The sequence below is a fragment of the Uranotaenia lowii genome, chromosome 2 (assembly GCF_029784155.1).
Source record: "Uranotaenia lowii strain MFRU-FL chromosome 2, ASM2978415v1, whole genome shotgun sequence".
NCBI classification, from domain to species: domain Eukaryota; kingdom Metazoa; phylum Arthropoda; class Insecta; order Diptera; family Culicidae; genus Uranotaenia; species Uranotaenia lowii.
Genome location: NC_073692.1, coordinates 343633015 through 343651826, shown reverse-complemented (window position 1 = coordinate 343651826; position 18812 = coordinate 343633015). Strand labels below are relative to the sequence as shown.

The window sequence follows — 18812 nt, the reverse complement described above, 5'->3', positions numbered from 1 at the left end:
TGCGATCTCGAATCCCCAGTTTGATACTGAAGGTTGTATGAGTCGACTTATGATATGTCTATGTTACGCCCTGAATTATATCTGGGGCTTCAGACCATGATCTCACACGTAACAACGCAGGTCTGACTTATTCCTCTAACGACTTAAGGTTAGAGAGCTCATCCTTCACCAACTCAGTAGATCTTTCTTACCACGAAATTCGTCCTACCCGAAGAATGTTCTCCGATATTGTGAATCAATCTGAATTCACGCTTGGGACTTTTTTTTAACGCTAAGTCTCGGATGATTCCGATGAAGATGTCATACAACACCGAATCAAATGGCTATTATTAGAGGCAAAAGTACCACATTTTTCGTCCACGAAAACTTATTTTCTCTACAGGAAAGTTCATGCTTAAACCTTGCTACTTGACTTGTAGGAATCTAAGATCCTCTGCACATCCTCTGCACCAAGCTCTCGGTAGTTACGCCCAATCACGTGCAAATATCGCCAGAAATATCTTTGCTCTACGAAACTTGGACAAAGTACAAAATAAAGCATAAAAACAAATCAAATACTAAGGATTCCACAAGTTTCAGCTCTTTTAAGAAGTGTAATCGCTACATGATGCTCATCAGTCCGGTTGTTCTCTACGGGCACGAGACATGGATATTGCCTTAGGAGGACCAACGCTCACTCGGAGAATTCGAGAGTGCAGAAGAACAGAGTGTGGAGGCAAAGGATGAACCACGAGCTCACGCGACTGTACGTCAAACCCAGTATCGGAAAGGTGGCAAAGGCTGGGCGAATACGTTGGGAAGGGCATGCGGCGAGAATGCCGGAAAACTGTCCTGCAAATCAGGTTTTTGCAGGGAATGCAGTTGGAAACAGACAGAGCGTAACGAGCAAGGTGGTTAGACCGATTGGAGCGCACAGTGGTCCAAAAGGGTCTAAAATGGAACTTTTTTCCTGGTGCTTTTGTCTTTCATTTTAGCTATTAGTTGTCTTCAGAACATTTACTAAAGCATGGATCACTACAAATCTGGACGCATTAAAACGGGTCTATCTCGGAGCTATGTAAACGAAATAAAAATGTTTTTTACTAGTATTAGTACTAGTACTAGTATTAGTACTAGTACTAGTACTAGTACTAGTACTAGTACTAGTTTTGTACTAGTTTTGTACTAGTACTAGTTTTGTACTAGTACTAGTTTTGTACTAGTTTTGTACTAGTACTAGTAAGGGAAACAATCTTACGTGAAAGAATTTGTTTTACAAAGTTGTAGATATTATCAAAATATGAAACTTTGCTGAAATAATAAGAGCTCTATCTCTATTCAGGGCAGAGTTATAAAGCTCTTAGTTTAAAACATACTTAAAATTTGTTTTTCGTATTTAACTATTGTAAATTTTGAACTTACATAAATATGACGATCACAATATTTATTGCGATACTCAATACGCACATTTTGCACTAGATCTTAAGTCTCTACGACCTTGTCTTCAGAGGTTATTGCAATTTCAAATTTTATTTTTCCTTAATTTTACGAATTTCTAGGGTAAAATGGGGCAAGTGGATCCATAAACTAAATACCACATTTTGAAGTATGATTCCAGTTCTACAAACTTAGCTAGAAACTATTAAACTCCACGCGCCCGTTTTTGAGTACGGTCGACATAAATTTGTAGAATTCTTAGATTTTAACGAGAAAATAGAGATTGATTGTTAATAATTCTGTCATATCTTCTCAGAGAATGAATTTTCTGTTTTGGGGGCGTTCACACACCACGTGGACAACTTAGGGGGGGGGGGGGAGGGGGTATGGAAATGTCCACGCTTGTCCACGGAGAGGGGGGTAGGGGTTTTGGTTATGTTCACGTGGACATACTTACTTTCAAAATATTTTCTAGAGGCGAATAAATATCAAGATATTTAATTCAAAATCTTAAAATGGTAAAGCTTTCTAGTTTAAGTTTACACAATTAGTAGCTACTTGAAAGCAAGTAATAAATATGATAATTTAGAAATTTTAATTTTTTGTATATCAGGAAATTCATATTGGGTTTTTGTCAAAATCAGCCATTTCCATAACAAAAAGGCAAAAAGTGGTGTTTTCAAACTGTCAAATTATAGGTTTAAAAAAAAACTATTTCAATTCTGTCCACGTGGACATCCGGGGAAGGGGGTAGGGGTTTGCCAAATGTCCACGCTTATCCACGGAGGGGGATGAGGGGGTCAAAAATCTCATTTTTCTGTCCACGTGGTATCTGAACGGCCCCTTTGGTGTCTTCAAATGAAAGTTGCAACATCAAGCGAGCTTATGAATGGTATTTTTAAGGGAATATTTGATGATACCGTTTGTACTTTTAAACAATTTTTAAAGCGTTTTTACGATTTTAACTGGAAATGTATTTTGTTCATTTCTTTTAAATATGAAATTTGAAAAGGTGATAAAATTTCAATGCGTTTTGATGTGCTCTTTGATGATTTCAGTTGAAAACTGATAAAGTTATGTGCATTTTAAACATGTTTTTATTTCAATGATGACAATAAAACTCTATTTTCTCGTTAAAATCTAGGAATTCAACAAATTTATGCCGACCGTTCTCAAAAACAGGCGCGTAGAGACAAGTATTTTCTGGCTAAGTTTGTAGTACTTGAATCATACTTCAAAATGTGGAATTTAGTTTATGGATCCACTTGCCCCATTTTACCCTAGAAATTCTTAAAATTAAGGAAAAATATAACTTGAAATTACGATAACTTTGAAAGACAAGGTCGTAGAGTCTTAAGATCTCGTGCAAAATGTGCGTATTGAGTATCGCAATAAATGTTGTGAACATCATATTTATGTAAGTTCAAAATTTACAATAGTTAAGTACAAAAAACAAATTTTAAGTATGTTTTAAACTAAAAGCTTTATAACTCTGCACTGAATAGATATAGAGCTCTTATTATTTCAGCAAAGTTTCATATTTTGATGACATCTACAACTTTGTAAAACAAATTTGGTCTCTATCTCTTCAAACAAAAAAGTTAGTGTTTTTATTTTTATCGTAGCAGGCTGTGGTTAATTTTTGATACTTTCACATTATGGGAAACAATTTTACTAGTAAATGTTCAGAAGACATCTGGTAGCTAAAATAAAAGACAAAGGCACCAGGAAAAAAGTTCCATTTTAGACCCTTTTGGACCACTGTGGAGCGTGATCTGGTGAAAGAGGGACTGTTGAAAAACTTATGCGGTGCGAAGGGGATAAAAGCTATTGATAAAAAGCTTGATTTGAGTTTGCAAAAGTTGTTGAGTTTATGTTGAAAAATGACGCTTTTTGAGCTACGATAACTCCAAATCGAGCAAGTGATAAATTTAACCGTTGATTGCGTTTAAGAGTTTACATAGCAGTCTTCACAATATCATAAATCTCGACAAGGCCGTGCGAACGGGGTGGGGAGGGGACATTTCATTCTACAACAGTACATAACATTTACAAATTGAAACTAGTTTTTAACTTTCAATTCCGATCTACAATTTTAAATAAAACCCTACCTTGTCTTTGAAATTGGTTTTTATTAAAAAAAAAAATATCCAAACAAGTCCATTCATTACGTTTTTACTACTCATTTTTATAATTATAAAACATTTTTTTATCATAATAAATTAAATGCTGAAATGAAATATTCTTCAAGAGACCAACAAATTCCAACAACAACTTTAATTTGTGTTTATTTATTTTTTCTTAAATACACATAAATTATACAAGACCAACACATTCACATTTAAATCAGGTGTAACGAATTTAAGAGCTTATTTTTATTAACTTAGGTGTTTTGCAACTTATAGAATATGTATAAATTATTTAAGAAAATTTTGCACTTTCTGATATAACTTTGAAACATTTCAAACAAATTTAAAACAAAGGTTTTTTCCCCAAGACTTTAAGTTATTTTGAATTCCGCGAAAGAAAACCTATTAAAAACTTATTTCCCATTTGTTCGTTTTTCCCAATTTTGTAAAATAATAGATATTAAACGAACTTTTAAAGATGTTTTAACTAAATTGCATTTGAGATACTTTTGAAGCAAAAATCAAATCGTCTGGCAGATTTCGAGAAGCTCGTTTATTTGAATCGTCAATTTACTTCTATAAAAAATTAGGCAGATGAAAAGAAATTAAATGAATAAATAATAGAAATTATTGAGTAGAACTAAATAAGAATCATTTTCATCACATGACATCAATTTCTTCCTAATGGAACAAATTTTCATATTCATTATCTTGAAATGTTCTTACTAAAATATCATGACTTTTACCGACAAGGTCGATCAATGGAGTTAACAATTTATTATAATTTCCAAAAGAATTCACCAAGTTAGGCTGTTTTGTTTTTCAAAATAAATTTACCGAACTTTATAGTCAATTTTTTAAGGAAATTTATAATTTACAATTTTTAAAAAATTTGTGTTTGTTTTTTAAGTTTAAATTTTTCTGTTTTAACAACATAATCTTCTTGGTAGCCTAATCTTAATTTTGAATAAGAATGGCTTTTTTTCTATTTTTTCCATGAAAAGTTTGAAAAGTGATTCGAAGCAACCTTCAAGCTTAATTCAAATGCGCAGTATTGACTCAATAACTATTTGATTTTCTTAAACATCTTATAGCTTAAATTATGGCATACGTTCTAACTCCAGATCGCATTAGCGTTATCACAAAAAAAAAGTTAAGTTGTTTCAAGAATAAAATGATTTTTTAATCTTTAATCTAGTTTATTGAAATTCACCAAATATTCACCAAATTTCAAATTTCACCAATGTTTTCACAGTCAGAAAATCAAAAGAGAATGGATTTAAATCTAATCATACATAGATTTAGATAATTACAGATAATTTTTATGATTTCAGAAACCCTCCAAGACTGGTCACAAGATTTCTCAGCCGATTTTAATATTTTAAGATTAGAAAATATTTTGATAAGCAATGTTCTTTGTTTTAGTAACGTATTTTCTATAACTAGTTTATAATGATTTAGACATTTTTGATAGATTTGGATAAAAATGTTCAATTAATATTTTTGCAAGTTTGAATTAAAGAACTAGCACCACTATAATAGTTAAACGCTTAAATATATATTTTTTAAATTGATTAAAAAGAAATATTTTATGTGGAGTCACCGACCAAATATTTTAACATTTGGTGGAAATGAACTGGAAAAAGCTCTTCTTTCAACCCATGCAAAAATTAGCGTTACTGTATTTTTTTTTAGGTCCTGCTGGGTATTGTTGGTATTTTAAGCTAAATTTCAATTTCGAACATGAACAAACATGAAACATTATTTCCAGAAAACACCCAGGGTGATTTTCCTCGAATAATAAATCAAGAATTTTTGATGATTTATTGCTGTGTATTTTATTTCGTGTTTTTTTATAGAATGAGGATCCCTCTTATTTAATGGGAGGTTTTTTTTGTGAACTCTAGATTATCCTTTAAATGCAATTGTTTGTATTTTCACAAATCTTGATGAGAACCACTTGGAAATTGATTGAATTGATATGAATTGATTTGTATTTTTTTATTATTTGTATTGAAACCCTCTCTTTCCTAGATTGGAGGGACTCAAAACTTTGCTGAAACAATTGCTTACTCAAAAAACTTCATGCTACATGCCAAAATCAATCGGTACAGTGCTTTCTTGAGTTTTTGAAGAACACGGATACAAATTCTAGCTATTTTTTTAAAAAGAGATCTTAGCGATTTTTACTTAACTTCAAAAAACGATTGATTGCTTAAAACAAAATCATACATCCAGATTTTTGATATTATAAAGACTGTTATATGAATTTTTAAATGCAATATACGATATTTTTTTAAAACTTGCTTCAATTGAAGTTATCGTTGACCAAAGAGTCATTTTTCATTACAAATTGCCTAATAACTTCAAAACATAAACAATTATTGTAGCCCGTTTTCCACAAAAGTTGCGCATGATGATTATCTAAAATCTCGGTTAACAAATATTTTTGATAGAAAATATTGCTGAAAATATAAATAGAAAAAACTGTTATTTGTAGGACCACCCTAACCTCATGAAAACAAATTGCCATGAAATTTCAAGAGAAAGAAATTTGATGACTTGACAAAGTTTCATAAATAGTTAGGTTTCTACAATATTGTGGAGCAATGAAGGCCTCTGTCTTATCACAGCTAGAAAATATTTTTCATATTTCAGAAAATTTATTATCCACCCTTAAATTATTTCATTCAAAATAACCGCCTTCAGTTGTTGTAAAAAATTTCCGATACATTAAATTCACCAAACTTAAGGGAAAGACACAAATAATTTTTTCCCGCTAAATTTTATTCCTTGACCACTGTGCAATGCACCAACTGAAAAAAAAATTAAAGAAAAATCTCTTATTACTTTTCGTTTAATCACGAAAAATGTTTAAACTAAATAGATTTGTATAAGGAATCTTATAGTAAAAAATGAGAAAAGTTACTTTCATCGATAGTTAAAATCTTTGAATTGGCTCTAAAATCGATCCAAATTATTTTTTAATAATTTTTATTAATTTAGTTTTGGTTTGCCTGGTGCAGCTTATTTGATTTAAACAATGAATAAGTTTTTATAAGAAAGACTTCAATCTGTAAAAAAACTGTTTCTATCATGAAACAAGTTAAATCTCTCTAATTCTCGATCAAATTCAAAGGTTTTAACCATTTTTGAATTAGGTTATAAAAAACCGTAAATATGTTAAATTTTCTAAAGTATAATTTATTGATTGATGTTTCGTGGTTCAAACCTGATACTTGCAATTTTGATCCAAATCCAAGTACAAGTTTGAAATTTTACTCTTGATAAAACTGCAAATATAAAATCATTCATTTTTTTACATGTTACTTGTTGAAACTTGGTATGTAAGAGTTTTTGGAGCCCGGGATGGTTTCTAAATTACTTTCAAACCGCTCCGACTCGACAAAGTGGGGGGGGGGCTCCCATACAAAAATAATAAAAATATAACACAATTCGAACATTTTTTGGAAACTTTTGAACCGATCAACGTGAAATTTTGTGTGTAAGCGTTTTAAAGACCAGGAATGGGTACTATAATATTTTTAAACTCCACCTAATCCAAAGAAGGGGGGCTCCCATACAAAACTAATATAAATTTGTCACAATTCGAACAATTTTTAGAAACTACAGAACTGATCATCGTGAGACCGGATATGGTTTTTAAAATAGTTTCAAACTTCTCCAAATCCAAAAAAGGGGGGCTCCCATACAAATTTACCAAAACTTTAACAATCCTCGAAGGATTTTTATTTAAAAACGATGAACGTAAGCGTTTTGACATAGGGGATTTTTTTTTATTATCTGACAATTTGCGCCGGGGGTCTTCAGATTTACCCCAAAATTGAAAATTTGGTTCATTTTTGCGACTTAAAAACACATGTATTTTTTCAGATTTCTAACATTTTTATTTTTTGAGTTAGCTTCGGTTAGATTTTTTTGTAAATAAAAAAAAACCATTTTTGAAAGCTACATAACTCTGTTGTTTCTCAACGGAAATTATAAAATAGCACATCAAAATGCATTGAAATTTTATCAGCTTTCCAAATAGAATAGTTGAAAAAAATTAAATAATGACCTTCAACATGAAAAGTTGTAAATAAACTTTAAATGGCGTCTAAAAGTACCGTCTGCACCACCGAATATTTTGCAAATAATACCATTGTATAGCTCGATTCATGATGCAACTTTCATCTGAAGACACTAAAGTGGGCCATTAACACCTTAAAGAGTTATGAAAGAAATAATGACAATAAATCTCTTTTTTTGCATCGAAAACAAACAATGGTCGAACAACCGCACTCACATATGGAGATAGCAAGCACTTCTAACAACGTGGAAACAAAAGAACTTACCAAAGCAGGTAAAAAACACTACTTTTCCGTGCTTTGTAGAGTGTTTGCAGCCAAACTGGCTTTAAATTTTAACGAAAATTCTGAGTATCGTATTGTTTATGTGATATAACTAATAATGGGAATGTTGCTTTTACAACCTGGTCATATACTATATAACTTATTAATTTTTCGATCAAAGATCATTGTGAAGCATAATCAATGCCAATAGTAGAAGGTTCAGTCCCTGTGTTTGGGATCACAAAAATCTGATTAAAAAAATGAAATATAGGCGTGCTTTACAAAATTTTTATATCGGGAGCTAAACACTGGACACCAAAATCCTTTCCCATTGATCAAAAAAGTATGAGAAAGTGGCACAAATGTTGTAGAAATAATCAAAGAGCTCAGTATGGCCAGCCCAGGCTGTAAAATGATGAAAATATGATACTTTAACCGTATTCGTTTTCTACATTCGCCCAGTTTTGAGGTTTACCGTACTAGAACGAACACAATTCGTCGTCAGTGTTTTGCTACCTCGATCGCTCACAAACGAATCTTCAGTGTTCCACCGTCCATTTTAAATCAAATCTGGGGAACTACGGATGCAAAACTTATCGCATAAACTTCTAAAAATGACAGTAAAATGTGCATAACTTGTTGTGACCTGATGCAAAACTGTGTATAAACGAATACGTTATTAGATTTTTGGATATAACATGAAGTCAGTTAAGCTGCAACAATCTACCGCTCCTTCTTTCATAACAGTCCCATATACAAAAATAAGCAAGCGAGACAATCAGCTTTTTCTGTTTTGGAATATATTTTTAAATTGTGACCACCACTTTCAGCATAAACGAAAATCGTTTCTAGGTTGTCATAATAAATCGTTAGACCTGAAATTTTCGAAATAAGGTTACTGGTAAGGTCGAGAGCACCATTTTTATTCATTATGGGACTGTTAATCGACCATATTTGAAACCTTTTTTGAATTTACTAGCATAACATTCCCATACAAAATATATTTTTCTCACCAAGCTACTTTCTAAGACTTAAATTTGATCATTTTTGAACTTCTAAATGCAATTATCAGAAAAAGAAACATACTTTTGCAAAAAAATATCATGAACTCCACATTGTAAGTTGAATCTTTTTACGATTTTTGATTGCATCCGATAGTTTTTCGCTCAGAAAGTCATTCCTAAGAAAGTCAGACCTGCCTTCGAAAACTAGTGTGCATCATTCGACATCAAGTGAGTTAAAAAAAAATGTTTAAATGATTCAAAGCAATAAACCAAAGACTATTTCGCCGAAAGAAACATTGAAAAGTAACCAAACCCGTGGTATTTCACATATGGGACTGTTATTCAGGTATATTTCATATAGGACAGCTAGAAATTGATATTTTTTTCGAAATTTCTAGAACAAAACCTCTTTTTTTAGTCTTTTATGTTGAAGCCTTATGTTGACCTAAAATGACGAAAATTCATATGGGACTGTTATGCGAGTAGGGGCAGTCTGAAAAGGACGAAAAAATAGTGTTTTTACCAGCTTTGATAAGTTCTTTTGTTTCCATGTTGTTAGAAGTGCTTGGTATCTCCATATGTGAGTGCAGTTGTTCGACCATTGTTTGTTTTCGATGCAAAAAAAGAGATTTGTTGTCATTATTTCTTTCATAACTCTTCAAGGTGTTAATGGCCCACTTTGGTGTCTTCAGATGAAAGTTGCATCATGAATCGAGCTATACAATGGTATTTTTTGCAAAATATTCGGTGGTGCAGACGGTACTTTTAGACGCCATTTAAAGTTTATTTACAACTTTTCATGTTGAAGGTCATTATTTAATTTTTTTCAACTATTCTATTTGAAAAGCTGATAAAATTTCAATGCATTTTGATGTGCTATTTTATAATTTCCGTTGAGAAACAACAGAGTTATGTAGCTTTCAAAAATGGTTATTTTTTATTTACAAAAAAATCTAACCGAAGCTAACTCAAAAAATAAAAATGTTAAAAATCTGAAAAAATACATGTGTTTTTAAGTCGCAAAAATGAACCAAATTTTCAATTTTGGGGAAAATCTGAAGACCCCCGGCGCAAACCCGTCAGATAATAAAAAAAAATCCCCATAGTCAGATGGTTTATTGAATTGTCAAATAAATTTTATACAAAATTAGATTATATGTTATATTGAGGGACGCTTCAATGTAACATACATATTACAGGCCCCGTTCGTTTTCGGTAACGGTTTTGAGAAACAACATTACTTCTTAGTTTTTGCTTTAACATGTCTAATATTATTCATACAAACAGCATAAATACATTTTTACTTTCTGTAATTGTGACAAAATTTACCAAAAAACAAAAGTTTTAAAAAAAATTAACAGTACTCAAAAATGACAAAAAGTTTTTTTTTTAAATAAAAGATAAATCTAAACAAAATACTCAAAATGACGAAAAACAACTAAAAAATGATGAAGATTGACAAAAACAGCAAATATGGTAAAATGAAACAAATATCATTCACATAAAAAGAAGAGTGCAAAATGCATCTAAAACATGAGAAAAATTTATCAAATATGGTCGAAGATTGACTCAAAATAACGGGGTCTGTATTAACAAATCCAACAAAACATTGAACTATGATAACAGTAAGATGTTTTCTAAAGTTTGGAATTGTTTTGATTATGTACAAATTTGTCTGTATCTAAAAACTTCTACCGCTTCTAGAAGGGGCGTTTTTTTTAATTTTAAGGAATTATATATTGTATTGAAAATCCCACCGTTTTTCCTAAAAAAATAAGAATTAAGCATAAGAATCACATCTGAATATGAAACTAAAACTCAGGATGATTTCTAATGCTATGAACATTTATATCCCGGGACTTCATTTCGGTGATAACTACATTCCTTGAATTCAGATATGCAAAATTTTAGTAGCGTTGTGTTGGTAATGAAAAGGACTACCATGCCTTTTTTCAGATGTTTGAGGTTACGTGTTTTGACAAAAAGGACATTACAAAAACAATTTTGCACAATCATTGTATAAATTTTTCATTGTCGACTTGAAAACTCATTAACTGTTGTTTTTTTTCTAATATTTTTTGGCCCAATTAGATGGGAAATATAACGAGACTCACAAGAATGCTCACGTTTTTCGATCAAACAATTAGTTTTCAAAACACACGCATTTTTAACTGTCTGGATTCTTAATAATCCAAGCATTAATATTGGAAATTATGGATAAAATTGCAAAAATGCAAAAACCAAATTTGTGTAGCAATTCCAAAACACTTTTTTTAGTATTTTTAAATGATGATGCGAACTGAAAATCAATCATTCCAAACTAGATACACAATACGAAATATTAAAACAGAAGTACAATTTAGATTCTGAAGTTAGGGAACCAGAATCGTGATAAGAATTTAATCTGTTGAAATTTTGTACACAGAATTGGATTTCTATCACCAAGTGAGAAAATTTGGAAATATTTAGTAGAATTCAAAATTACTGAATTCTCTAATACTCGAGATTTTGGCATGTGTTCTGAGTGAAAATCGTTAATCTTGAAAAACCTTACTCAATCATCAAAATATTGATAAACAATTTTAAAATCGGATTGTAGAGTAGAACCCTCATGGAGAGAGGGGGTTGACCTTCCAAACCTCCCCCTACCCCGTTCTTACGGCCATGCTCGAAGGTACGCATCGTTTCAAATAGAAGTTTTGAGAAAAATGGAAAAATTTGGCTCACACTTCTCTGCATCTTAATCGCATATTGATGGTCCATGGAGAAAAGATTTGGATCAGATCGTAGGAATAATTTTATTTTTTAATTTGTAAAAGTTTCTTATTCTGCAATTAATAGCTTTTGCTCTCTTACTTCACTTATATTGGGATCTGATTAAACATCATTTTAACCACTGTAATGGCTGTTGGAAACAAAACATAAACCATTTTAATTCTGTTTACTCCAACGTGCCTTGTAGTCCCACACCGTATTATTGTATCAATTAGTCAAAGTCAACGTAGGACGCTGCCCAAAGGCAAACTGCCTCAGAGCTTCCAGCTTAAGACAAGCCAGCTTATGTAAACTTCGTAGGAAGTTGGGTACCGGATTACCGTGGATTACAAGCGTCTGCTTCCAACGAATTACATTCCAGGTGACGGATCCATGAAATTATTTCTGGAAAAATGAAACTCGACAAAAAAACTAAAAAAAAAAACAAACGACGACGACGGCGGACGCTTCCCAGTAGAACGAGCACCAGGCATGTTGTCGGTTGCATTCTTGGCACAAGCTGAACCGGACCAACTTCGAAGCCCATGTTTGCTTGTGTAGGCTGCAAAGGCCCTGGCAAAGGTTTTGCCATCTTGGTCCAGGAATTGAGAGAATAGCGTTGCCTTTAGAAGGGATAGCTGGTTTGTGTCACTCCTTTTGAGTTGGTATTGGAATAGGGTTTCTCAAAAAAAAAATTTCCAAGATTTACACTAAGTGTAATACACTTGTCTTTTGAGAAAATATTTGATAGAATCTTGCAAATGGTCAATCCACCATATGACGAAGAGAGAACAACATACGCCATGACTGAGATTCGAACCCAGATCATTGGAACAGAAACTGGAGCTCTATCTTCTACTCCAAAGTCTCTAACGACATTGTTCAAAGTTGTACTTGGAAAAACAATGTTTAGGATTTTCACTCGTTGCCATTAAAATAGTTGCGGTAACCCTAGCTGTAAAAATCCGGGAGTTGACCGAAAGAACAGGATTATGTATGCAGTCTCCAGATTTGCGGATTATAACGCAAGAAAATCGTGCCCAACAGTCTTCGATGTTCGTCGTCGTCTTCGCCGTCGTCGGCGTTGTCGTCGACTCTCAAGTTGCTGGAAGTTGTCGTTTCCTATAGTTGTCAACGGAATCACGAAAGGGCACTGCAACGGTTAGGTTCGCGGAGAATAAGAAGTCAACTGCAATTGCACCTTTAAAGAAAAAAAAAATACGAAGAAAAAAGCAAAAAGAACAATGGCTTTTCTTTCGTTTCCATTTTTTGCTTCTGTCGTTTTCTGTTTGCTATAAGCTTTAAGCATAACCTAAAGGTCTTTGTGGGTTCAGCCGATTGTAAATGTCGGAAACATGTTACCTTTTGCATAGGAATGAAACGAACGGGATTGCCCGGAAAGAATTCATTTAAAAACATCATGGTTCGTTGCTGAAAATTAAACTAGAAAATGTCTGTTAATCGACACTTTTCGACAGTTTCGATGCATAAATAATGAAGTCTCCGGTAGATGGAGCCTTCTGGAAAAGTTATTTTGAGTTACTGGCTCGCATGCTCGCACGTTATTCTGAAGGGAAAATAAATAACGGAGAAACAATTTACCAAACGATAAACACAGGCAAAAACACGTCTGGTTCCATGAGTGAAAAATGACACGCTAATTTGTAAACGTCTAACATCGCACATGTTCCCAATTCCGTCGAATCGCCCTGAACATGGCCGGCCAACAAATTTGTGCGCCAAATAACAGGTTGATATTTTCAGCTAGCCTCCATATCAAGTTTTCCCTCGCCATTCCACGACTCCCTAACTCTAGAAACTTTTTTTTCCTCTTTATATTAAACAGTGTCTTTCTTTTTCCCTTCCTCTAACTTTCAGGGTCACCGGCAGTCCGCCTCCTGTACGGTCTTGTTCATGGCCCTGTACTTTTGCTGCATGGCTGCGTTCGCGTGGTGGGCCTGCCTGGCGTTGGCCTGGTTCCTGGCAGCCGGTCTCAAGTGGGGTCACGAGGCGATCGAGAACCGGTCCCATCTGTTCCATCTGGTGGCGTGGGCCATTCCGGCAGTGCAGACCATCTTCGTGCTCGCGCTCGGAAAAGTCGAAGGTAAGTTTATCGTGTTGTTTTAACTAGGAATGGGATAAGGGATCCGCGGTTATCCACGTTTAATCAGGGAAATTCACTATGGGAGGAATTAAGGACGCATCGGGAGATAAACTTGCGACCTCAAAATGTGGAAGTCGAAATAGATGCCGTCAAGGCTGGTTGAACTTGAAAAATGCAAGCAACGTTTCTGGGTTTTTAAAACAATTCCTTAAACGAGATAGGTCCAGTTTCTAGAACCGCTTATAACAATTGTGTGTAGCCACGTTTGGTATACTAAAAATATTCTAGCATAAGTAGAAAATGGAAAACTGGGAGAAATAAACAGTTTTTATGACGATGACGTTTATACGAGAAAATTTTAACATTTATGTTTGTATGGAATTGAATATTATGTTTTGAAATTTCCAAAAAAAATGCCTGCTAATTGATTTTTTGTCAATAAATAAATTCTTCAAAGGTTATTTCCCAATGAACAACTTTCTCCAAGGTCGAAACTTTTTTATTTTAATATGCAAAAAAAGTGAGTTGTTGAAGAGATTTAATGCCTTTTGGCAGCGAAAAACAATTAAATCAGCTGACAGTATTGCTTGGAAAGTAGTCATGCAGTCCTCGCTAGGTAGCAGCAAAGATGTCAGTTGTTTTAATGTCAAAAGTCAAACCCCTAATTATCAGCTTATAACTTGTTTGCATAATCAAATAAGAAGATACGATTTTCGACAACATTGTGTAGGGAAAAATTTTCTTTTAGAAATTAATAAATTGGCACACATTTGAACGTCACTTAAGAATTCTTTTAGAAATCATGGATGAGTTTTGAACCATAACGAAGTTCAGTAGACCTCCAAATTCGAGAAATTCATAAATGACCCAAAATCAACACCGTTCAGTGCCCATGCTCTTGCTTTAAAAATGTGTTGAAATTCATTCACGTTTGAACCACGTGTTATTCTTATTAGTAAATCAAACCCACAGTTAAATTTAAGAATTAAACAAAAAGTGCTTTTAATGGCATCCGTCAGCGTAGAAAATATATTTTGTTAAATGTTTAATGTTAAATGTAAGGTTATCAGAATTTTTTCAGTACCTATCCGGGCCGAACAAATCCAGGCTATTTTATTTAAAAACCTAACACAATCTGGGAATTTGAGTTCAAAATTTTCCACCAAAAATCTGGGGAATTTTTGATAAAAATAAAAAAAAATTAAAATATGAAAAATATGGGAAATATACGGAAATATTGGATAAAAATGAAAAAAATATTAAAATATAAACATATAAAATACTAGCTGATCCCATACGAACTCCGTTTCGCTTACAACTTGGAATATGTCATGAACAGTTTGTATGTGAAAGTAAATAGCCAAGCATTTTCCAGATGCACTTCCGAATTTATTGTTTATTAATAAATAATTGCAAAAATTTTGGATAGTCTGCTACTAAATTTGAAATAAGAAATCAATTGACCTTGCGAAGAAACCCCCGTGTATAAATTTCTACTCGATCATTGCATAATAACGCCATTATTGCCAAAAAGTTCAGCCCTTTTTTCGCAAGGATTTTCATCCGTTTGGATGATTCATCCCGACAAAAAAAAAGGTTAAGCCCCTTTCTGTGGCCTCTTATAAAATCTTTGATATCTGAAATCGATTGCCCTTCCATCAAAACTCCCATGTGAAAAGTTTTAAAGCAATCCATTGCATAATAACGTCAATATTTCTAGAAACAGTGAAAAATGAATTAATATGGACGACCCCTTTCGTCGACCACTGGAAAAACATTTAACATCTGAAATCGATTGCCCGTCCCTGGAAACCACCGTGTGCAAATTTTCATCCCAATCCGATGTATAATAACGACGATATTGCAGAAATGTTGAAAGGTTAATATGGACGACCCCTTTTGTCAACACCTTATACTGAATTCAATATCTGAAATCGATTGCCCGTCCCTCAAAACTCTTGTGTACCAATTTTCATCTGAATCCGATGTATAATAATGACAGTTTAGCATTAAAAGTTAATAGTTAATATGGACGGCCCCTTTGGCTGGCTCCTGACATGAATTTGGATAAGTGAAATCAATTGTTTGTCCCTGATCACAGTGTGCCAAAATACGTTATTAAAAATAAAAAATGACCACCAAAACGGCACTCGACATTAGAAAGATATAGTATTCAGGCATCTATCCTGAAAATTTGGAAATGTTTCATCGGGCTTTTTTGAAATCAGAGCGGTTTTAAATTTTAAGTCAATTTGCAATAGATTTTCAATGGGGTTTTTCGACCTTATGTTCTATGACCATGAATTTTTCTGACTACACATATTTTATGACAATCACCCAGTTCAATGACTTTATAGACAATTTCATGCCCGACAACTTTGTGGAAGACTGGAAAACGATTTGAGTTGATCCTAAAAAGTTATTGGCAATTTTCTAAAACTTTATTAGACTGATTGAAATTTTTCCATGTTTCTTAAGTTTTTTTTCAATTTCGCTTCACTAAAAGCGAATATCTTTCCAGGTGTAGTTTGAATCGTTTTTGGGTCTTCGATAAAGTTGTTTGGGATAGAATTTTTAGCACAAATGTATATGTAATAGTAAATCTCTGGGTAATAGTCATCATACGAGCTCACAGATCTTTGAAACCAACTGCTCCTGTATCTGCCCAGAATGTGTTCGAAATGAAAGTTAACAACAACTTAAGCGTGAGGAAAACCCTTAGTATTACACGAAACTTCCGTAAAATGGGTATAAATTTTGAGCCTAATCTTAAAGAAAAGTTAGGCTCATATAACCGTCAATTAAAGGATTTCTTCAAAATCATGAAGTTGGGTGATATGGGAGGAAACGAAGCGTCAAAGAAGCACCTGTAGTATACTGCGTCGATGTAAAAGAAATTATTCAAATGATTCGAGACTCGCGAAATATGAATGATGAAGAACTAATTTTTAAATTTGGAATGGACGGTGAAGGTGGTTCTTTTAAAATTACTTAGTCGGTGATTTCCTTGGGACAGCAGTCCAAAGCTTAACGTTTCAAGGATGGCGGTGTTCGAAGGTATTTTAGAAATAGTTATGAACATTAGCCTTATATTAAGTATAATAACGTCAAATTATTTAATCAATTATTAGGCTACCGATATCGCAGGCACTGAAGCTGTTCTAGGAGATTTACAAGGCATGCTTTAAGGAAAACTTAGATTTCGAGTACACATGACTCATTGATGAGTTTTCTACAATGTGGAAGAATCTTAAACTGCCAAACTCTTCCAAATTCCACATTCTACGATTCCATGTAAAGGATTTTCGCGAATACACCGGAAAATCGCTGGGTGTATTCGGAGAGCAAGCCTCGGAGAGTGTTCTTCATGATTTTTCAGAAACGTGGAACCGATATCAAACGCCTGATACATCAAAGTTGTACTACGGTCATCTCTTAAATGCTGTAGTGGACTATAACAGTGGTCATCTGTGTTGATTTTTAATTTTAAATAAAAAATATCGTTTTTTTTTTTGTTGAATCCAAGAAGGTAATCAAAAATGACTATTTTAAAGCCAATATGACGCTATTTACCTTGTTCGACTAAGCACATTTTAAGCACGAAAAAAATGGTTGGAGACCCAAAAACGATTCAAACTACGCCTGGAAAGATATTCGCTGTTTAGTGAAGCGGAATTGAAAAAAAAATTAAGAAACATGGAAAAATTTCAGTCAGTCTAATAAAGTTTTTGAAAATTGCCAATAACTTTTTAGGATCAACTCAAATCGATTTCCAGTCTTCCACAAAGTTGTCGGGCATGAAATTGTCTATAAAGTCATTGAACTGGGTGATTGTCATAAAATATGTGTAGTCAGAAAAATCCATTGTCATAGAACATAAGGTCGAAAAACCCCATTGGAAATGTATTGCAAATTGACTTAAAATTTAAAATCGCTCTAATTTCAAAAAAGCCCGATGAAACATTTCCAAATTTTCAGGATGGATGCCTGAATACTATATCTTTCGAATGTCGAGTGCCGTTTTGGTGGTCATTTTTTATTTTTAATAACGTATTTTGGCACACCGTGTGATAACTTCTATGTGTAAATTTTCATCCCAATTCGATGTATAAAAACGTCAATATCACTAAAATATTGAAAAATTAATATGGATGACCCCTTTTTCCGGCCCCTTACACTGAATTTGATACCTGAAATCGATTGCACGTCACTCAAAACTATCGTGTACCAATTTTCATCTGAATACGATGTATAATAACGTCGCAATATCGCAAAAACAGCGAACAGTTAATATGGACGACCCCTTTGGATGACCCTTTACACAAAATTTGACACCTGAAATCGGTTGCTCGTCTTTCAAAACATTCATGCGCAAATTTTCAACACCTCTAGCTTTTAAGACGGCTGAGTCTATAGAGGACAAAAAAACAAACAAACAAACAAACAAACAAATAAACAAACAAACAAACAAACAAACAAACAAACAAACAAACAAACAAACAAACAAACAAACAAACAAACAAACAAACAAACAAATATACAGAAATTGCTTTTTATATATGTAAATAAAATATATAAAATATAAAAATATAAATATCATCAGATTTTGAATCGTTTTTAAGGCTGCCAGAAAACCAATTACAATTACCGGACCGGACTTTTCCCAAATTTTGTTTTAAATACCCAAGCAAACCCGGATAAAAACCGGGCAACCCTGCAAGCTTTTTCTTACCCCTTGCATAAATTATGGATATTTTTTCATCATTTATAGCTTGAGTAAAAATCTAAAAAAAAAACTATCATGTAAATTTAACAAATTGTGAAAAGGATAGGACTTGGTAACTAAGTAATGATTTTCCTTTTTTAGGTTTGTAAAGCTCAAACGTGAGTTTAAAATAAGTTTCTCTACTCTCTCAATTCTTAAAAGGTCAATCGAAGTTCAATGTTCGTAGATGCTTGTAATGCCTTTTAAAAACATGCAAAATAACATTACATATTATCTTGAAAATTTGAATGATAAATCGACATAATCAAAACTTTTATGAGTTGTACG

The 18812-nt window shown here is 33.1% G+C and overlaps 1 protein-coding gene across 1 annotated transcript in view; it reads left to right on the top strand.

The window, feature by feature from the left end:
- LOC129746212 (frizzled-like) overlaps positions 1-18812 on the top strand; it is a 131211-nt gene that overhangs the window by 94770 nt on the left and 17629 nt on the right. Inside the window, exon 4 of the mRNA XM_055739774.1 lies at positions 13534-13759. Coding sequence (XP_055595749.1) covers positions 13534-13759 — 226 coding nt within the window. The remainder of the gene's footprint in view (positions 1-13533; positions 13760-18812) is intronic.